Source organism: Martes martes, assembly GCF_963455335.1.
Source record: "Martes martes genome assembly, chromosome: 12".
Taxonomy (NCBI): domain Eukaryota; kingdom Metazoa; phylum Chordata; class Mammalia; order Carnivora; family Mustelidae; genus Martes; species Martes martes.
The window spans coordinates 95,850,829-95,873,044 of NC_137900.1; the positions used below are offsets into that span (position 1 = coordinate 95,850,829).

At 58.9% G+C, this 22,216-nt stretch overlaps 1 protein-coding gene across 6 annotated transcripts in view; it reads right to left on the reverse strand.

The window, feature by feature from the left end:
* Nucleotides 1-22,216, reverse strand: part of PNPLA7 (patatin like domain 7, lysophospholipase) — a 63,973-nt gene that overhangs the window by 15,776 nt on the left and 25,981 nt on the right. For all 6 annotated transcript variants that reach the window (XM_080819248.1, XM_080819244.1, XM_080819247.1 and 3 more), the window contains exons 16-22: nucleotides 18,251-18,328; nucleotides 16,509-16,714; nucleotides 15,092-15,223; nucleotides 14,201-14,324; nucleotides 13,589-13,702; nucleotides 8,906-8,975; nucleotides 5,289-5,438 (exon numbers count right to left, since the gene is read on the reverse strand). In XM_080819248.1, the coding sequence (XP_080675374.1) occupies nucleotides 5,289-5,438; nucleotides 8,906-8,975; nucleotides 13,589-13,702; nucleotides 14,201-14,324; nucleotides 15,092-15,223; nucleotides 16,509-16,714; nucleotides 18,251-18,328 (874 nt within the window). The remainder of the gene's footprint in view (nucleotides 1-5,288; nucleotides 5,439-8,905; nucleotides 8,976-13,588; nucleotides 13,703-14,200; nucleotides 14,325-15,091; nucleotides 15,224-16,508; nucleotides 16,715-18,250; nucleotides 18,329-22,216) is intronic.

A 22,216-nucleotide genomic window follows, 5' to 3' on the forward strand; every position in this document is an offset into this window, starting at 1 on the left:
GGAAGCAAACAGTCGATAAACTGGCCTGAATTAGGGTTAGGAGCTTCTGTTTTCAAAGGACATCATCAGAAGAATAAAAAGTCAAACCAGAGAGGGAGACAGATGCGTGCAGTCTTGGCACCCAAACACGGGCCTGTGTCCGGGTCACGTAAAGAACCACGCCCACCACCACCACCGAGGAGAAGACGGCAACCCGACAGATGCTGGGCGACCAGCGTCTTGGTCCCTGGCAGATAGAAACCGAAGCCGCAGGGAGAGGCCGCCACACACGTACCACAACGCACAGAGACGAGAGTGCCCCCCAGAGCAGCCCGCCACACACCTCCCCAGCGACTTCATCCCGCGACGCGCGGCTGGCTCTGCCTGGGGAGCGGGCCATACCTCGTGCTGGGGTCGTGAGTCTGAGCCCCACAACGGGCAGGGAACTTCACCGACAACAACATAACCCAAGGCGCTCTCTAGGACAGACTGTATGTTGGGCCACAAAACCAGTCTTAACAAACTTAGGAGTGAAACCATACAAAGTATCGTTTTCTGGCCACAACGGTATGGAACCAGAAATCAGTAAGAGGAGAACCGGAAGATTCACAAACGTGTGGGAATTCAGTGACGCCCTCCTGAACTTCCCAGGGGTCAAACAAGTAACCCGGACACCAAGGGAAACAGAAACACAGCATCCCAAACGCAGGGAGGGAGCCGTCGGCTGTGGAGAGGAGCCCAGAGCTACCAACGGGCTTCAAAGAAAGAAGAAAGGTCTCAAATCAGGGACCCAGCTTTCTTTCTTTCTTTCAACCATTTATAGACTTTATTTTTTTAAATGTACTTAGGTCTAGGGAAAAGCTGAGCAGAAAGTACAGAGAGTTCCCGTACACACCCTCCTGTCCCCTACCGCCCCACTACTAGCCTCCTGCAGGAATCTGGTCCGTTGTCACCGTCCACGAGCCAAGGCTGACGCATCGAGACGAACTAAAGTCAGCCCGTCAGGGTCCTTTACGTCGTACCCTGTATGGGTCTGGACAGACGCGAATGACACCTGTCCACCGCTGTGCTATCACACAGACGATTTTCACTGCCCTAAAAGTCCTCCGCACGCCCCGCTTCCGCGCCTCCGGTCCCCTGGCCCCAGGCAACCGCCATCTCGGCACCGTGTCCGCGGCTCCGCCTTTTCCAGAGCGCCAGAGAGCGGGAGCCCCGCGGTGTGCGGCTCCTCGGACTGGCTTCTCTCGCCGTGCACCCAGGTCTTTGTGTGCTGAGACTCGAAGTTCTTTGCAAAGCACGGAACTTTATACCTTGGGTAAGTGGGAAAAGAACAGCCGCGGGGCCCAGAGCAGATGGGAGGAAGGAGACAGTCGGGTCAGAACAGAGAGAAACAAGACGGGACAGAAAAACGATGCGGGCGATCAAGGAAAACAAAAGTTGGTTCTTTGAAAGAATCAACAAAACTGACAAACCTTAAGCTAGACGAATAAAGAAAAAAGAGAGGAGATTAAACGATTAAAATCAGAAACGAGAGTGGAACATTACTGATGTGGCAGAAGCAAAGTGCAGGGCGCCCAGTGGCTCCATCGGTGCGGCACGTGACCCTTCATCTTGGGGTTGTGAGTTCGAGTCCTACGTGGGGTGTAGAGGTTCCTTAAAAAACAAAACCTTAAAAAAAACCCCACCAACTCTTACTAGGAAGAAACCTCCTCCGTCTATTAAAGGCCACACACGAGCACCTGAGCAGACATCACGGTCAGCGCCGCGGGACCAAGAATTCCCCCACATGATCAGGAACAGGGCAAGGACGCTGCCCTCGCCGCTTCTGTTCGGCAGCGTGTGGGAAGTCCAGCCGGAGCACTTGGGCAAAGAAAAGAGATGCAAAAGGTGTCAGACTATAAAGGGAAAAGTAGCATCTGTGCTTGGAGACGATACAATCTTACATGTAAAGAAACCCAGAAAGTCCACCAAAAACTGGCACGAGTAATAAATGAAGTTGTAGGACATAAATACGACACAGAAGTCGGTTACGTTCCTATACACGGACAATAAACCATCTGGAAAAAAAGAGGTTAAGGAAAGTAATTTATAATAGCATCAAGATCAGCAAAACATAAGGAATAAACGTAACCAAGGAAACAGAAGACTTGTTCACCGAAAACCACGGAACATCGCTGAAAGAGACGAAAGAAGACGTGAGTGTGTGGAAACGGGACCCGTGCTCACGGGCTGGAAGACGGAACGTCGCCGAAGCGTCCGCACACGGGGGGCGACCCGCGGGGTCCGCGCGACCCCTGTCGGAGTCCCAGTGCCATTTTTAGAGATGGAGAAAAACCAGTCCTGAAATTCCTGCGGATCTCAGGGACCCTGAGCGCTCAGAACCACCCCGCAGAAGGACGGAGCCGGAGGCCTCCCGCTTCCTGACTCCAGACCCGCCTCGACGCTCGCGGTCAGCACGGCGCGGCGCTGGCCTGGAGACGGCCGCGCGGACCGCGGACTGCGGAGAGCGGGGCCCAGAAACGAGCCCGCGGCGGTGGCAGCCGGTTCCCGGCGGCGGGTGCCGGCGTCACTCGGGGGGAGGCGGGTGGTTCCTCAGTAATGATAGCGGGAAAACGGAGTATTTATAAGCAAAAAAATAAATCTCTACTAAACTTCAAACCTTTTACAAAAATGAGCCTCCAAACAGATAATTACGTTAGATGCGGAACTTCAGGGGGTTCCCGGGGCGGCTCGGTCGGTTAAGTGTCTGACTCTCTGATGTGGAGCCTGACTGAGATGTCCCCTCTCCTTTGTCTCTCCCCACCCGCCACAAGCACGCACGTTTTTCTCTCAAATAAACAAAAAAATCTTTTAAAAAATAAACATAAAACTTCAGGCCTTTTGAAAAAACATGGGAGAGAATCTAGGCCCTAGGGCTGGGTGCAGAGTTTTTAGAAACGCTACCGAAGAGGGGAAAGGAGCTAAAAGGAGGTACGAGGACACCAGGGTGAGCTGGACACGGCCATGGCATGCGGTCGGCCCCGTGGACGCGTCGGGGCAGCGCGGGGGCCGCCGTACCCGCAGCCCAGCCAAGAGCCCGTGTCCGCTCGGGGCGAGGCATTCTCAAACCTCCACAGTAAGAAAACAAAGAACCCAGTGAGAAAAAGAGCAAAAGCGGAGAGGACGCACAGATGGCGGAAAGGACAGGAGACATTCCGCTGCGTCCACCACGGAGAGATGCAGCTGGGGCCGCGACGCGCCCTCACTGCCCACCCGCCACAACGGCAGAAACGGGCGCCTGCCTCTCCGCTGCGGCTCAGATCCTGATCTCTGCGTCGGGAGTTCGAGGCCCGCACCGGGTACCACACCGGCCGTGGCACCTCCTCCAACTAACAGCAGACAGCGACAGCTCCGAGGGCCGCGAGGACAAGGAGGCGTGGGGCGGCGGCGCCGTGCTGGCGGGAGCGGGCGGGGGGTGGTCCCCCAGGACGACGGCAGGCACGCGACCACACGCACCCCATGCCCACACGTGCACACAGAACCCTTTGCCCAGAGAGTCACAGAGCCTCGTTCATAAAACCCCCAAAGCAAAGAAAGCCCGTCCACAGGCGAGAGGTTCAAGAAACCAGGTGTGTCCGGTCCGTCGCCCCGCGGTGCAGGGGAGCACACGACGGACACAGGCGTCGTCTGAGCCGAGTGCGCCTGTCTGCAGGGTCACCCACGCAGGACTCCGTTCTCAGGGCGCCCTCGGAACCAGACGACCCGGGAGAACAGGGTTAGGGTTGCCAGAGGGGCAGCGGGGCGCTGCGCCTGGCTGTGGCAGCAGGAACCTCCCTGGCAGTCACCATGGCACAGCGCGCCCACCGACACCAGGGACCTCTGCAGACGCACCAGTGACCCTCTTGACCTCGACAGCATGCTGCAGTCGCTTAACTGGGGGAAAAGGGACACGATCCTCTCTTTACTATTTTTGTAACTTCCTGTGAATCTGTAATTACTACAGAATAAAGTTGTTTTTTTTAAAGATTTTATGTATTTATTTGACAGAGATCACAAGTAGGCAGAGAGGCAGGCAGAGAGAGAGGGGGAAGCAGGCTCCCCACTGAACAGAGAGCCCGATGCAGGGCTCGATCTGAAGACCCTGAGATCATGACCTGAGCCGAAGGCAGAGGCTTTAACCCACTGAGCCACCCAGGCGCCCCTAAAGTTGTTGTTTTATTTTTAAACAGAATAAGCTTTTATGAAAGTGACACATCTGTGCTGTAGGACTCAGAGATGCGCTGTCGGCCCCAGATGGCATGAGTGGCGCCCACAGGAGAGGAGCACGAGCCCGGCTTTGGGCGTGGCTGTTACGAGGCAAAGATCAAGACGGACGGGACAATGATGCCTTCTGTGTTGCAGAATTTTTTCAGAATATGTTTTAAGGACCTAGAGCAGTATCTTCCAATTTTATAAATCATTTTTATTTGGTATTTATTTAATGCTTTCTATTATCGAATGTCTACATCAAGTAGAAACTGTGAAAATATACACTCTTCTCACGCTGTTTCACGACAGGAACAGAACACTCACTGGGTTTACTATCGCGCCGCGTTTTCAAAAGACAAGCCCTGAAATCTCCAGTACACCCGCCTCACAGAAGGCTGACACGCTGCCGTTACCGTCGCTCGCGGTTCTAGAAGAACTCGTAAAGAATTGAGGACACAGAGCGCCTTGGGGCTCGTGCTGGCCCCATCAGTCGAGCGTCCGACTCTCGACTTTGGCGCAGGTCATGATCTCAGGGTGGGGGGATCGAGCCTCGGGTCGGGCTCCGTGCTCAGCAGGGAGTCTGAGACTCTCTCTCTCCCCCTCTGCCCCCTCGCTCGCTCACTCTCTCTCAAATAAATAAAACTTAAAAAAAAAAAAAAAGAGAATACAGAACACTTCATGATTTGGGGAATTTCTAAGAGTTCTCAAAACTTCAATTCCTTGTTCTTGAATTCCAAAGTTGAACAGCTGTCAGGGATTCGGAAATACTACCCAAGCCCCCCGAGCCCAACCAAGGGCATTTCCCACACGGTCAGCCGGGTCTTGCAGCCGCGCACCGTCCCCTCCGGGTAGGAGGCTCCCTGAGCCACAGGTGCAGGAGGGACAGCCCTCGGCCCACAAGACGTGCCCAGCACCAGGACCGTCAGCAGATGCAGATGTCCTCCTGCTCCCGCGGCAGCCCTGTCCCCGGCGCCCACAAGGGTTAGCTGTGAAGGACGCCGGCGCACCGGCAGAAGGAACCAGAAGGACCACGGGGCAAGAGGAGGCTGCAGAGGACCCAGCTGGCCTTGGGCAGGACTTACCGATGGCGCCGAGGGCGTGCTTGAGCTCCAGGGCGAAGGCGGTGAGGGGCACGTCCTCTGACACAGGCATGACAGCCACCGTGGAGAGGTTGCTGGCGGGGTTCCCTGAGTCCCACTTGCTGCCTGCGGCGTGCAGCCCAAACTGGTGACCTGTGGAGCACAGGGTCGTGTGTCGGCCTAAGGGGCTGGGCTGGCACTGCACAGTGTCTCTGTTTCTTGATGCCCCAGGGTACAAGGGCCTGGGAGAGAGGAAAAGGCCCCAGGGTCCGCTCCCGGCTTCCCTAACCCAAGTGCCCCGCGTCTGCCCACCAGATCAGCCGGCCCCTCCCGCTGAAGGAGCGGGCCGCACTGCGAGCACCCGGCCTCTCACACACTCCGGGCCCCGGGCCCCACTGATGAGAAAGGCGTGGCGCGAGGGAAAGACCCTGTGACCCAGAGAAGCCTCGGAGAGTCCAAATGCTCTGCCGGGTGAGGCCTCCTACGGTGTTCCCACCATGGGCTCTGGAACCAGTAAGTGCGACCTGTGAGGGACGGCAGCCTGAAGCTCGGGGCGACAAGCCAGTGCGGTAAGAGCCCCTGTCCCTGGGACCACAGAGTCTCCGTCCTCTAGATGCGAGGCCCAGGAAGCTCCGTGCGGCCCTGGGGCCCCCACGGAGCAGGGAAGGAACCACAGACCCGCTGACCCACAAGGTCACCCATCAGAGGGTCCCTGGAAGCTTATTTCCAACAATGGTCATTTCTGGGCCAGCAGCACCTGTTCTCACGGAAGTGGCAGGGGGCGGGGTCAGCCTCACCCTCCTGCCGGCCACACCCCAGACAGACCCTGGTCTCAAGCAGCCTGGACACCCGAGGGCTCTCTTCCTGGCTCCCCTCCTCTCTGTCTTTTCTAGCGACCTCTGATATCAGGACCCTCCATCTGAGGCAGAGCCAAAGGGGACTCTCCTGCCAGCTCCACACGGCTCTCCCTCAGCCTTCGCCGGGGCACTGGGAGCTCTGGTTCTGCCCAAGAGGGAGACGGGGCAGGCACACGCCACCGGACCGCTGCCAGCAGTCCCGAGGCGGCTTGGAGGGCACAGAGAGGAGAGCGGCCAGGCTGGGGCCTCCACCCCTGGGAAGCACTCCACCATGGCCACCGAGGCCACCGAGGCCACCGAGGCCGCGGTGCCCCTGCCCCTCTCCCGCTATAGCCAGGCAGGCTCCCCCGCTCCCCTCCCCCGGGCCAGGGGCCGCCTCCAGGGCTCTTTCCCAGGGTGGCCAGGCTGCAGACACAGTGGGCTGGAGCTGGAGCCCCCCAACTCTCCAGGCCCTGCAGCACAGGGAAATCCCAGAGGGAAGAAGCAGAAACAGTTCTCTCACCCCCAGCAAGCAGTCCTGGGCTCACTCACCTCCGCGCGGCCCACGCGTGAAACCAGCCAGGACCGCACAGCGGCTCTGAGGAGCACGTGGCAGGGCAGACCGGGGTAACCCCGCAAAGGCCTTGAGAACCGAACTAACATCCTAAGAAACAGTCTAACTACCTACCTAACTAACGAACAGCCAGGGCCAGGACATGCTCTGGGGGCGTGAGCACACCGACAGTCGGCTAGAACAGAAGAGGCCGGACCAGAGTCCCATGACATCATGACATCATGCCCGAAATACAGGATATAATCCAGAATTAGCAGCTATACCAAAAGCCAGGAAAACCTCGCCTACAACAACGGACAAATGTGACAACAGGTCACAGAATCTGGAATTACTGACAAGGACAGAAAGGCAGCGGCGACACAGCAGCCACGACCAGTAGCACAGGTGCACAGTCGCGGTGGAGACAGAAGACAGATCACGAGAAGGCCTGCGATCTCAACACTGGGGGAAGGGAAAAGCCGGCGGTGCCCCAAGACCTCAGAAACAGTAAGAGAAGGTCTAGCATTTGTGTCCCTGGACTTCCGGAAGGATAAAGGGGACAGAACTGAAGCAGTATCTTAAGAAATAAACACTGAAAACGTCCCCCATCTGCCGAAAGACACGCATCTACGGATCCCAGCAGACGAGCACGTAGTCTCTACACACTAAGGACGAAGAGTGTTCAACGCGGCCCGAGAAAGGGCGAGACGTGGACGTGGGAAGAGCCCCATCGGGGCTTCTCATCAGAAGCTGTGGCGGCCACAGGCGGCCGCTCCCCGGGGCCGGCCACGCATCGGCAAACGCGTCTTGGGGATGGAGGTGACACGCGGACGGCTGCGAGAAGGGAGCTCAGAGAGTCGGCGGCCAGCAGACCTGGCCCGGGAGGGCCGCCGTGAAAGGCGCGTCCCTGGACCGCCCGGAAGCCGGGATGAAGGGCGGCGGTGCTTTCTGGCCGAGGCAGCAGTTCCCGGGCCGTGGGAGGGGCTCACCGAGCACAACCCTGGGAGTCATGGTGAGGGAGGGGAGCTGCGACCCCACAGCGGCTACGGAGAGCGCCATGTGACGCACGCTGGAACGCTCGGAGGGGCTGAGGGACTCGAGAGTGGACGGAAGGAGAAAGACGACGAGGTGGGGGGACAGGAAACACTGCAGGGAGAGGCCCCGATCCCAGCTCGGGAGTAATCGTGCTCAACACAGACGTGTGCACACCGACTGAACAAGCGGTCAGGCGGGGAGGCCTGGGGGCTCTGTCGGTGAAGGTCTGCCTTCGGCTCAGGTCAGGATCCCGGGGTCCTGGGATCGAGCCCTGCGTCGGGCTCCCTGCTCGGCGGGGGGCCTGCTTCCCCCTCTCCCTGTTCCTCCGCCAGCTTGTGCTGGCCGTCTCTCAAATAAATATATAACATCTTAAAAAAACACATACCAAGTTGTCACGCGGGATGATAAAAATACCATCTGACTATGTGCTTTCTACAAGAAACCCGCGTCAAGCAGACCATGCAGGTGGTCAGAGGTGACGTGAAGACACAGCACGTGTTGAGCTGTGCCTCCATGTCCACCGCGGACCTCAGAGTGTGACCTCGTTTGGAAATGGGTCTTTGCAGACAAAGTCAATCAAGACGAGATGTAGCGGACTCAGGGGGGCACCGCCACACTTTGTGGTCCCACTGGGCACGCTGGCCACCCCAGTCCTTCCACAAAGCACAGTTCTGTGTCCAGGTCGATGCCAGGAGACACAGGGCTGCCCTCCCACAGTGCCCGAGCCGGCATGGGGCACAGACTGCACAGGGGCCGACTAGGGAGCGGCAGGATAAGTCAGGGGCTGAAACGAAGTGGAAAAGGGAAGCAGAGGGGTGCAGGGCTTGGGGCAGCCAGGAGGGTGTGGTGCTCTGATGAGGGGCTCTGGCAGAGGGGACCACAGGCCAAGGCAGGTGCGGGTGGTTCCCGCCACTGCGGACCAGGACAAGGTGCCAGCGAGCATCTCACAGAGCACCCTCTCTGAACTAGAACCAGAAGAGAACACATAAGCTGACAGGGAAAGTCCCAGCCTGGAGAACCGTGTCACTGGTTCGGCACGGGGCAGACGCGGCCGCCCATAAGTGCCCCAATGCTCGGTTCCAGTCCGCGTCCAACAGGGACCAGGGCTTCCCTCCCACACCGCCCACCCCCGTCTGTGGCAGCCACGGGGCAGGTGCGGCCTCGGGGCCAGGAGGGTGGAGCTCCCAAGGACACACCTGTCGCAGTTCCCTGCTGGAGGCTGCCCAGAATCTTCTCACCCAAGAGGTGAATCAGCCGAGTCACAACCTGGGGGGCAGAGAAGGAAAGGAGGCCACACATTGAAACCAAGAAGAGAAGCACCTTGGGTCCCCATTTGCAAAGCCACTGTGTCTGCAGACCCCTCGGGGCTGAGGGCAGTGGTGCGGTTGGCAGGCTGGTCACCGGGCAGTGGCCCCCACTCTGTGGGATGAGGGTCTGCACCACAGAGAGCCCACTGGGGCCCAGCAGGTGTGAGGGGCACATGTCCTGTGACCTGGCGCCAGGCCAGGGTCTCCTTTTACTTCCAGGGCAGGGAAGCACCAGGGGCGGCCAGGACCACCCCACAGGTGAACCAGGAAGGGCTTCCAGGCGCTCCTGAGGGAGCCTGGCCTGGGCAGGACATGGGCTGGTGTTACATCGTATCTAGAAAGTAGTACATGGCCACATTAATACTGAATTTTTAGAGTCACAAAGTATTTAAGGTTGGAACGCCAAGATATCTGTAATTTACTTCAATACTTTTGCATAAAAACAAAGTGAGTTAGATTTTCTGATTGGCTGGGTCTACAGGTGACAGAGGACGTACTGTCCGGGCAGCCTCACTCCGCATCACTGCTTTGAAGAGAGTCAGCCTCAGTAAAACCTAAATTGTGTTAGAGAGCACACTGGCAGCACAGATGGGGTAATTCGGAGGCTGCTTCTCCTGCACTCGGCCCCCAGACCCCAGCGTCAGGCTGGCTTCCGGACTGCCCACGGCCCGGAGCTCTGGGGCTGACTGTGCAGGGAGCAGGCTGAGACCTCCGGCTCCAGGACCCAGCGGCACCTGCAAACCGACTCGGAGAGCCTCTCTTACCCCCAGGACGCTGGAGTGAAAACACCCATGCAGGAGGCAAGTGAGACTGTCCTCATTTTAGGATGTGAGACCAAAAACAGTTTGAGGAGTGGTCCAAAACAGAAGCTAAAAAGGAGTCTGGTTTTTTTTTTTAACTAATCTAGCATTAAACTGTTCATTGGAGCTAATAAAAAACCCCCACATTATTATGGAAAATTTTAGTGCACAACAGGTGAGGGGAGAGCGAGTGGCCACACGCCCCCTCACCAGGCTGCAGCCACCTGCTTCACACACACCCCCCGAAAGCTTCGTTCGCTTACACTGTCAAGAGTTTCAGGCTGATCCGAAACACAGCACTTAATCCGTCAATATCAGAGCCTTCAAAAACATACTCGTGATATAGTTGTCAAATTACAGATTTATAATAATCCTAAAGATAATTTAACAATTAAATATATTTCAAAAATTCTACATCAAGTGAAAAGGTTCAAAAGAAGCCCATGAGGGTGCCCGGGTGGCTCAGTGGGTTAAAGCCTCTGCCTTCGGCTCAGGTCATGATCCCAGGGTCCTGGGATCGAGCCCCGCATCGGGCTCTCTGCTCAGCAGGAAGCCTGCTTCCCTCTCTCTCTCTGCCTGCCTCTCTGCCTACTTGTGATCTCTATCAAATAAATAAATAAAATCTTTAAAAAACAAAAGAAAACAAAACAAAAAAAACCAAAAGACGCCCATGAGCACACAAGAAGGCGCTCAACACTTCCAGTCGTCAGGAGAACGCAAACGCCCATCCCACGAGCACGTCCTGCCACGAGAGCGGCTAACGTCAAGGGGGTCCGAGCGCACGACAGCTGCCCAGTGACTGGGGCTGCGCGGGGCTGGGACTGTCACTTGGCACCAGCCCACAGGGGATGGTCGGCAGTTTCTGAAAAAGTTCAGCATCTGTCTCCCCCCTGCCCCTGCCACGCCACCCTCCGGCAGCCCTGAGGAGAGACGGAAAGTGGGCCACAGACCCGTGCAGAGCAGCCTTTCCGTAGCAGCCTCACGCTGGGAACAGCACACGTGCCCGTCAGGACGACAGGTGAGCAAGCGTTTCACTCTGCGGTAAAGAGAACACACCCACGGGGCGCCTGGCCGGCTCAGTGGGTTAAGCCTCTGCCTTCGGCTCAGTTCATGATCTCGGCGTCCTGGGATCGAGCCCCGCATCGGGCTCTCTGCTCAGCAGGGAGCCTGCTTCCTCCTCTCTCTGCCTGCCTCTCTGCCTACTTGTGATCTCTGTCTGTCCAATAAATAAATAAAATCTTAAAAAAAAAAAAGAGAGACCACATCCATGAGACGCAGGCCTCAGAGACCACGGCAAGCAACAGAAGCCGCCAGAGAACACTGTGCTCTGTGCCACCTCGCTGACGTGGAACTCCAGAACAGATAGAGAGGGCAGCGGTCAGGGGCGGGGGACGCTGGCTGGCAAGAGCACCCTGGCAGGGCCCCCTGTGCTCTAGGGCACAGAGCAAGCCTGGGGTTGGGGCAAGGCCGGTGCCTGTGCCTGTGCGAGAGCGCCCATGGGGCCTGACTGCCCAGAGAGGCCGTGGGCCCCACAGCAGCCCGAGTGTGACGGACAAGCATCAGGACAGGCCCTGGGCCCCTGGGAGCCGCCCATGGAGAAGTCTACGGACCCCGGGGCCGTGGGCATGAGCAGAGCATCCCTCTGTGGGTTCACCAGGGAGCGGCCCTGCAGGAGAGGCAGTGGCCGGGCTTAGACTTGCTCCCAGCGACCCCGCAGCTCCTGGTGGCCGGCAGACTGGCCCCAGCCACCTCCAAACTGTCCTGCTGTTCTCGGGGGTCTCCTGGGGTTTAGATCCAAGCCCTCCCATTTGAACCCAGGTCACCCCACACGCCAGAGCGTGGTAGGAGTGCTGCTCCCTGAGGGAGGGAGGAAGGGGGTGGCCCTCCCCAGCTGACTCTCGGGACAGTGAGTCTGGGGCCAGGCTGGGGACTCCCTGCCCACGTCTAGCAGGGGCAAGAGTCCTGGGGAGCTGGAAGTGACAGGGTGTGAGGGGATGGTGGCAGCCTGGGGGGGTAACACTGTGGAATGGGGGAGGGGGTGGTCCTGACCGAGGGGCTGCACACACTGCTGAGCGGCTCAGGATCGGAGCAGATGTTCTCACCGCTGGAGAGGGAGGGGCTGGCATGGGAAGGGAGGGCCCCTGTGCTGGGCCCCCAGGCGGGCCTAGCTCCACCGAAGGGACCAGGGTCTCCAGGCCAGAAACGCACAGGACACATCAGAAAGACTCCAAGGGGCCCCCAGGGACCGTATCTGGGGCACAAACACCCAGATGGAAGATGACAGGAAAGGACTACAAGCCGTCCAGCTAGCACGGGAACTATGGCGGTCCGCCAGGGGGTCCCTCTCCCCGGGACAGCTCTGCGTGCCCAGGAGCCTGGGCAGCCCACAGGTGAGACTCCTGGCGTGCAAGGGGCCCCCGGAAGGCACTCTAAACGGCTCACAAAATGACATCCCGTCCCTGGTTTCCCACTGGAAAGACCCACGCTGTGATGGAGCTGGGCCTGCCCACAGGGGATGCATCAGGGCCTCCGGCCAAGCCCTGCTTGCAAAGTGTGGCTTCCCAACTGGCTGTGCCCTTAGGAGCCCTGCCACTCTGACCGGGAGGCCCCGTGGGCACACAGGGGTCTCAGCTCTATTGCCGTCCCGTAAACTCTCCTGATCCGTTCCCTTGGAGGTTTCCGCTAACAAGACCCACGTTCTCTGCAAATGTCACGAGTACCCCTTTTCCAAGTGGACACCGGCCGTTTCATTTTTCAACCTTTTCTGCTAGGGGAGGAGGGGCCTGTCCGTCCTGGACTCAGGAGTTCCAGAGTTAATCGTCTGTTCTAGTCTGAAGGTTTCTTCACTTCTACTCCGAGTGTTTACTACCTGTGGCTGAATTCTGCCAAAAGCCCTGATATAATCCTAAGGATCTTCCTTTTACTTTTTTCCATAATTGATTACGTTTTAATAATTTTCTGACACTGGACTAACATTCCTTAAATGTACCCTAATTAAATAGCATTTTTTATTGTTGATTTACTCAAACCTAGAGTATTTGTAGCTATGCCCCAAATGCTTTTCCGTATTTTTATCAAGTTTCAAATTAAAATTGACTTCATAAAATGAACTGGGGGATTTTCCTCGTGTTCTAGAGCAGAGAGGCGCACTGGACAGGCGCACGCGGTGCCGAGGGGAAGGACAGGCCGTCTCGCTGCTGCTAATCTTCTCCAGCCCTGAGCTCAAAGGCTCTCCCCTGTCCCCAGACGCACACCTACTACTTCAGAGCAGGGAGGCCGATGCCGGAGAGCCAGCCACACTGACTGCCCCGGAGCAGAACAGACTCCCCTCACCCTGCGGCTGGCCGCTGGCCCAAGCTCCATCTGCCGTCTCCGAATTCCGAGTTCACCCTTCGTAAGGAAGTGCAGAGAAAGGCCTGTGCTGCGGAAACCGCATACTCCCTGGGCTCGCTCCTGTGTATCCTGGGAGTCCTTGATGGTTTTAAACACCACTTGGGACATCTATCGACTTGTGGGATGGGCCAGGCAGGCTTCATTCGCTGGATCCCCGCGTCCCCCTCCTGCCTCCTGGCAGTGCCCAAGTCACCTGTCCCAAGGCCCTTTCCCCCACGTGCTGGTCCACATGGACACTTCCTTTAAAATGTGCAACCTGCCTGCTCCGGGTCACTCCAATCCGCACCTCCCTCGGTACTGAGAAGAACGCAGTCCTGTGCCTGAAAAGGCCGAGTTCACGGGCTTTTCCCTGAAGGCGGCCGGCAACAGGAGTGCTCACCTGTGGGTACCTGCGCTTGATGGAGGTCAGGGCTCCCGCCGGAAGCTTGGCCAGCTCCGAGTCCCGAACAGCATGCACTGTGGTCGCCCGGGCCTGGTGGGTGAGCGTCTCCACCTGAAGAAGAGAGGCTGGGGAGGCACAGCCACACTGCCCACGCGCGCCAGCCCCGCAGGCCCAGCTGGCCGCACTCCGAACCCAACCAGAAGGCAGAGCACACGGCAACCCTCCTGGAATGCGGTGTATGGTGGGGAACGGGAGGAAAAGGGGCTAGTGCGGCTGGAGAAGCATCAGTGAGAGCTGGCAAGAGCGCGTGCTGCCGGCAGCGCCGGGACCCGGGTCAGGCACCCAGAAGAGACCGGCCAGGGCCTCATCCTACACGCAAGTCTCAGAGGAACCACCTCGAGGCATGTTTTCCTGGATGGGGCGAAGGGGCCGTCCCACCCCTGGTGCGGCAGCCTGGGTGGACGCATGCGTGTCAGCCCCCCAAGAAAGGTGCGCCCCAGGTGGGGGGGAGAGTCCTCCACAGGTCACTTCCAGGGCTCCCCCCCACCCAGGCAGTGGGCCAGCAGTCACCGCAGGGCAGGGCATGGTGAGGAGGGAGCCCGGCCGTACCACACCAATGAGGTCTCCACGGCCATACTCGCCCGCCAGGCGCTTCTTGCCATCGTCCTTGCGGATCACGGAGCGCAGCCGGCCACTGAGGACGATGTAGGTGCAGTCTGACTTGTCCCCCTGCCTGCGGGGACAGAGGCTGTTGGACTGGAGAGGCAAGGCCAGGAAGCCCTCCACCACTGGTGGGAGGGTGGAGAATGCAATCTTCTCACTGAATTATTTTGTTTTGGGAAACACAGTTGTTTCACATTAAAAAAAATAAATGCTCGGGGCCCCTGGGTGGCTCAGTTAAATGTCTGCCTTGGCTCAGGTCATGATCTCTGGGCCCTGGGACTGAGTCCCATGTCGGGCTCTCTGCTCAGCAGGGAGTCTGCTTCTCCCTCTGGCCCCCCCCGCCCCCGCTAATGAGCAGGCTCTCTCTCAAATAAGATCTTTGAAAAAAAAAATAAAGGGCTTTAAAATAAATAAATAAAAACACACATGCTAATACGTAAATGGCTTATTATGGTTTTTAAATAAACAACGAAATACTTAAAATCTCCTTAGTTTGAATTTTCAGTTATCACGAAAGTCAACAGCTGTAACCCTATCTGTGTCCCTGGCTGCGGCAGCCGAGACACAGAGCTGCGGGCGCCCGGACGAGATCGCAGGGACACCAAGTGCACCGGTGCTTTCAGCAGCGCCGTTTAGCGTCACCTCCGCTGGGCCACCTCCAAGGGCAGCGTGGACGTGCAGGGAATGATGCGGGGAGATGCCCGCGAGAAAGCGTGTGTGTCCAAGTGTGCACACGCACGGGGTGGTGACTGCAGGGGGCAGAGTTGAGTCCGTCAGCGGCACCGCCTCCCCGGAGGGCACGTGTAGAGGGCAAGCCTGCCTCCCCGCGGGCCCCACCTGTACACCGCGCGCCCGGCCTCCACCTCCATCCAGTCCAGCGCAAAGTCGATCTGCCGCACGAAGGACGATACCCGCTTCACCACAGTGTGCGCAACACCCAGGACCACGGAGGGCTGCTTCCTCATGATTCTGCCGGCGAGCCCAGAGTCACGCCCGCCCCACCACGGCCGGCAGCCACTCCCGCCAGTGCCACCCCTGCACTCCAGGCCACAGCACTTGAGAGGTGGCAGGACCCATACCCTGTTCATCAAACTTGCCACGTCGCAAGTGACAGAGACACGGGCCCAGGGCTCGGACAGAGCGCAGTGCCCTCTCAGCCGCCTGCTCCTTCGTGGCCCACGGACAGCTGCTGGCAGCCCTGGGACAGGCCGCGGGGCCCCCTGCCCACTGCCATCTGCCCCCCAGATGTGCTCTGAGCACAGACCTCACGTGGGGGCCCGACCCGGTAGTGGGATGTGAAGTCCCTGCCCCCCGACAATGTGCCGTGAACTCCAGAGGGGGTGGGGAAAGGAGGTGAGAAGGGCACCAGACAGGGTGAGGCTGAGAGGTTGGAGGGCAGCCACCAGGCGGGGCCTTAGGTCAGGAAAGGCGCTGAGAGGATCCCGGGCGCAATGGAGTCCCTGGCAGGCTCTGGCCAGCGGGAACACGACGGCTCCGGTTCCCTGCCGCCGTGCACAGACAGGCTGCTGGGGGCGAGGGCGGAAGCAGGGCAGCCCCAGACTGTGGAGGCTTCTGGAGAGCAGCAGCAGGGCTGTGGTCAGCTCAGGGGTCACAGTGGGACTGGGGCTACTCCAGGACTCGGCCCGAGCGATGGCAGGCAAGAGGCACCAGTCCCCGAGTAGACGCAAGGTGGAAGCAGGAGCAAGGTGGGGGGGGGGGGGGTCGACGGTTCAGCTTCGGACGACAGCCTGAGGAATCCCTGAGGTGCGCCAGACGGGTGTCAGGACAGCAGGCCGACACACAAGCCTGCACTCCGGAGCGAAGTCCGGGGGGAGGCCCAGGACCGGACGAGCTCACCCAGGACACCCACCAGACGGTGTCTACAGGGCGGGAGCTGCCGGCGGCAGGAGACTCGTGCTGCCGGCCCGTGCACGCCGACACACGCACAGGGAGTCAGGCTGAGGACACCGCTGGGCCGGGGCAGGCTGGACGGGGCTGAGCAGGGCCTGCCCGCACCCAGGCTTAGCGATGACGTGGACTGTGTCTTCCCGAAGAGGAGCTGGAGTCCTCCGGGGCTAACCCCGTAGTGCCACAGCCCCTTCCTGCCGCCTCACCCTACGGGCCTCGCCCTCGTCCCCGGAACTCCTGTCTCCAGCGTGAGAAGGGCCAGAGGCAGGACCCCGAGAGGTGCCCGACATGGGCCCTGCCACGGCCACCACCCGCCCAGGAGCCACCCAGGCCGGGCCGGACTCACTCATAGAAGTGGGCCTTGGAGATGGAGAGGAAGCTGCAGTCCCTGTTGGCCTTGATGGTGAAGATGAGAGGCTCTCCCGTGAGCACGGCCAGCTGGCCCACCATCGCCCCGGGGCGCACAACAAACAGGCAGGTGTCCTCTTCGCTGTCAATCTTCCGCTGGTACACGTGCAGCAGCCCCGACACCACAAATAGGATGTTCACGTCCTGACCAAACAAGGGGTGTGGGCTGGAGACCACGGGGCTGGCTGCGGGCGGCGCTTCTCCTGCGCCTGTGCCGTCTCACGTCACTGATCCTGGGCTGGGCTCTCCCAGAAGTGTCAGCAGGGTCCATGGTTTCACCGTTTGATGACCAATCACAGGGGTCAGTTCTCTGGCGGCAGAGAGCCTGGCCCCAGACGCACACCCCCCCGCACATCAGCTGGCCTATGCAGCCACGCGGCTCTGCTGCCGGGGCGACAGCCGTCCAGAGGCCTCCAGATGTGCTCCCTTCTCTCCCCACGTGGCCCTGCTGAGTCTCCCTGACCCCACACACATCACACGTCTGCCAGGCGTGCCCGTGAGACTACTCCGAGGCCAACCTCACTGTGTCCATCACCTGCCTATCTCCAGACCTGCTCACCCCTGCTCTGGTCAGACCACTCCTCTCTGGTCTGAGCAGGAAAGGGGCAGTGCAGGGCTCTGGGAGGCCTGAGAGCAAGGCTTGGCCCTCAGGGTCTGGGAGGCCAGGGGCAGACGGGCCGGCTCCGCACCCCGTACCCCCCAAACAGCCTCTGAGGGGTCCCCGCGCACCGGGTGCCACAGAAGGCGGTAGCAGGGACTGAACCTGTGAGCAGGCGAGGGCTCTCCTAACCCTTGGCCCTGACTGACCGGGCACAAGAGAGTCAGCCAGCAGTGTGGTTCCTCTGGGGAGAGGAAGAGCCTTTCCTGGTCATGGCACAGACCAGAGGGAAGAAGGGGGGGAGAGGGAGGCAGTGACACTGATGCCTTCGGACACCTGCAGAGCACCCCCTTGGGGGCCCGATGCCACCCCGCCCCCGGGCTGGCCCTCCAAGCCTTCCCCATCCAGGGCTTACAGGCGCCTGTGCCTGGGCACGTCTGTCCCCAAGTCCTGCCCCTGGGTCCGCACAGCTGGCTGCCATCACCTAGACCCCTTGAGACGGGTGGAGGGCCCAGGCTCGGCCCGCTCACCCAACAAGAGGGACCCGTCGTCTCATCCAAGCTGCTCTCAAAGCGAACCAGACAAAACACTGTCCACCAGGCTAGTGCAGGGGCCAGAGAAAGCGCAACTCCTACAGAGAGAGACGCCCCGGCCATGCCAGCAGCGGCAGAGACGAGCTGGAGCAGTGGAGGGCAGGAGGAGCGCAGGAGCTGTGGAGATTATTTTTGCTTGCCCAGCAGAATGTGGCTTTCAGAACCAGAAATCAGGTTCATTTCACTAAAAAAAAATTGTTTTCCACCTGTATCTGGATTTGAGAATTGAGAAAACAAAAGCTTCCCTTCTGCACCAGACTGTGAGATCGGTGATGACTCTCGTACAAACGTGCGGACACGCGCGTCTGTGAGCGTGGACACGCACCCTCCCCCTCGAGGACGGGCAGGGTGACTGGCACCATGTCCGCAGACACCCCCACAGCCCGGGGTAAGGAGCGCCCCGGGGCCAGGGGCCATGGGCCCTGCATCACGTGACCAGCGCCGGGCAGCCCTGGGGACCGCTCCCTCCGACCGCGGCCCTTGGCTCACCTGGTCTCCCTGCCTCGACACCACCGTGCCCCCCGGAACGTGGAGCAGCGACACCCGGTCATCCAAGAGCGAGGGGTCCTACAAACAACGCAGGGGTCAACACAAGGAGGCGGCCCCGGCCCCCACGAGGAACGCAGACGGACCGTGCGGAGGACCACTGCCAGGCCGCACTCTGCACAGCCGCCCATGGCAAACAGGCGCCCTCGGCGTAGGACACCCCGTCATGGGGCCCTGGCGCCTCATAGGCTATACCTCCAGGAGCTCCGGCGGGCTCCCCGGGCTCCCGCAGGAAGCGGAGAAAATGCCCTCGGGCCTCCAGCAGCGGGAAGGAGAGGAACATTCTGAACCCACCCAGCACTCTCTGCTCCACAGGCCTGCCCTTGGGGTAAATTATTTCAGCAGAGCCTAGGCTGCTGGAGTCCAGAAGGCCTTCGCTAACCAGGGGAAGGGGAGGTCGGGGTGAAGCAGGACTGCGGCCCGGATGCGTGGGCCTCACTGCAGACAGACGGACGGAGGGGTCACAGCGTGCCCTGCTCCCCATGCCTCACCGCTGTGGGACCCAAGTTCTGTTGGCTGCAGTGCCTTCTCTCTATCAATGATAAATTTAATGTAACCAGTGTTGTTCAAAGCAACAGTTCAAAACCATGAATCTGTTCAGAGGTGCAGAGGGTTATCACAAGGCCAGCCGGCACTGATGAAATGCTGGGGTGTGGAGTCAGGGTGCGCGGACGGCCCAAGTGAGGAAGACGCCTCCTTCCCCCACTGGCCCTCTTCAAGCCCAGAGCCCCTGGGAAGCACGAGCAGAGGCGGTGTGGGTGTGCGGCGGCCGGCCGGCCTGTGCTTCCCGAAGCCTAGACAGCAGGCCCCGGAGGTTGCTGTACCCTCAGAGGCCAAGCAGGAGCCGCATGTCGGACCCCAGGTTCCACACCCCGGCTGGGCAGGGGCTGGCTGCTCAGCTCCCCTTCCATCTGGCCCCGCGGGGGCTTCTGCGGCAGCGGCTCTGGGGCCGAGAAGGGACTGGGCCCGACCCCAGCCATCCCCTGCCTGGATCACGCTAGTGAAGTGGAGGGAGACCGCAGTTCCTCTGACCAGGGACGTCGTGTCCTGCTATCAAGAAACAGCCACAAGGCACACAAAGAACACAAACGCACACGGAAGAGAGAGAGCGGCATCAGAATCAGACTCGGACCTGCTGGGGGTGGTGGAATTCTCAGACCGGAATTTTATACAACTGTGGCTAATACAGGCTAAGGGTTGTAGGATAAAGTAGCGCGCGACACGGAAGCAGGTCTCCTGGGAACCAGAGAGGAGAGCTGGAGGTAAGACAGAAGGGCAGGAATGCGCCTCTGACGAGCTCGTCTGCGGACCGGACACAGCAACACAAAGCTTGAACCTGAAAAGCAAACAAAACTGACGAACGCAGACGAGGACGCTCGAGGGGGACGACGCCGAACCCGTAACACACACGTGGCGGGAAGGCCAGCAGTCCCCCCAAATTAATGTCAGACACCAAACCACACGCCGGGGAATGTCCGAGAACACCGAGCAGGATAAACGCCAAAGCCACACCCAGGCCTACACAGCACCTTCAAACTACAGAAAATCAAAGATAAAGATCCTGAAAGACGCCAGAGGGAAGAAACACCCGACCCAAAGAGGGACCAAGACAAGAATGGTATCGACGTCCCTCAGGAAAGCACGTGAGCAAGAAAAGAGTAAGTCGAATGTTTAAAATGTTGAGAGAAAAGACCACACCAACCTAGAATTCGGTACCCGGTGAAACCATCCTTTCAAAGTGCGGGAGCAAGGACGCTGCCTAATGACGGAGAACCGGGGACCTTGCTGCAGCAGACCTGCCTCGCCAGACGTGCAGAGAACCCCGTCCGAGGGAAGACGGTCCAGGTCCGGGCCCCGGACCTCCACAGAGAAACAGTACAGGACACGAATCCATCAAAGTGCAAAACAAACACCTGCACTGTCCTTCTTGGTTTGTTTGTTTAAGATTTTATTTATTTATTTGACAGAGACAGAGAGACCACAAGTAGAGGGAACACAAGCAGGGGGAGAAGGAGAGGGCGAAGCAGGCCTCCCGCCGAGCAGGGAGCCCGATGGGGGACTCGATGCCAGGACCCTGGGATCTGAGCTGAAGGGAGATGCTTAACAACTGAGGCCACCAGGTATCCCTGCTTTTTTTAAGATTTTAAGTACTCTCTACACCCAGTGTGGGGCTTGAACTCACAACCCTGAGATTAAGAGTGACGTGCTCCACGGCCAGTTAAGCATCTGCCTTCGGTTCAGGTCACGATCCTGGAGTCCCAGAATCCAGCCCTACATTAGGCTTCCTGCTTAACAGGGAGTCTGCTTCTCCCTCTGACCCAACCCTCAACATGTGCTTTCTCTCTCTCTCAAATAAATAAATAATATCTTAAAAAAAGAAAAAAAAACAACAGTCCCACACTCCCGAGGGAGGCACTGGGCACCCCTCCCTTTTCTCATTCTTAACTGACCTTCCACACGGCAACAGCAATGCTGTACCCGGTTGTACAAGCTCCTGTGACCCAAGGCCTGGCGGGTCAGGGTTATGGGTCCAAGTTCCCACACTCTACAAAGCAGTACAGTGTTTACGAGGAAAACTCCGTTTCGCTACATACGGAAGGCGTCCGACCCCTTGCGGCGGGCTTCCCCACGCCGGGCGGGTCTCCCGCTCTCCGCGAGGCCTGCCGGGCAGCCTGCAGGCCGGCTCCGCTTTGAACCCACAGGCTAGGGGCTCGGTCCCACCAGGCCCCAGTCCCAAGTCGAGGGTCCCCGGGCGCACGCGACTTGCTACACGAGGGCCTGGCTGTGAACTGGCGCCTCCCACAGCCCCCTCCTCGGGTTCACGGAACTCAGGGAACCGCGGACGCGCTGTCGCTGGTCTGTTACGGAGGGCCCGAGTCGGGAGCGGCCCCGTGGGAGGGAGGCACAGGGCCGGGTGTCAGCGGGACGGTCGCGGAGCTTCTGTGCCCTCTGGGGGTGCGCCGCCCTCCCCACGTGGGTGTGTTGCCCACCTGGGAGCTCTCTGAACCCCGTAGCTCGGGGACTTCTGTGGCGGCATGGCAGATTGTTAACTGGGTCCGCAGCCCCTCTCCGCTCTCTGGAGGGTGGGGGTCGGGCCGCCAGTGCCGAGCTTTGGAGTGTGACCAGCCCTGTCTGCTGTCCCCTCGGGCTGTCAGGAGCTGCGGGCAGAGACGAGTGCATCTATTTCTAATTACGTCAGTCTAATTTTTATTTTATTTTATTTATTTATTTGACAGAGAGAGAGATCACCAGTAGGCAGAGAGGCAGGCAGAGGGAGAGGAGGAAACAGGTTCCCCGCCGAGCAGAGAGCCCGATGCGGGTTCGATCCCAGGACCCTGGGATCATGACCTGAGCCGAAGGCAGAGGCTTTAACCCACTGAGCCACCCAGGCGCCCCAAACCTTTCCGTTTTTTGTTTTTTTTTTTTAAGATTTTTATTTATTTATTTCAGAGAGAGAGTGAGGGGTGGGGGTTGTCGGCAGAAGGAGAGAAGCAGACTCCTGCTGAGCGCAGAGCCCTCATCAGTAAAACTGACAAGCCCGTAGCCAGACTAAGAAAAACGGAAAAGAAAGTAAATCATTCATACCAGAAATGAAAGACAGGTCAACACTACAGAAACCACACAAAGTAAAAGGATAATAAAAGAATACTATGAGCAACTCTATGTTCAACAACGTGGTGACTGAGATGAAATGAGCCCATTTCTTGAAAGACACAATCCACCGAAATTCACACAAGAGACCACCTGAATAAGCCTCTATCTATTAGGAAATTCAATCAGCAATCAATAACCTTCCAAAACAGAAAGCACCACGCCCAGATGGGCTGGTTCCCTGGCAGATTCTACCAAAGATTTAAGGAAGAAATTGTAACAGTTCTTTATAGGGGTATGTGGGGGGCTTGGTCGGGG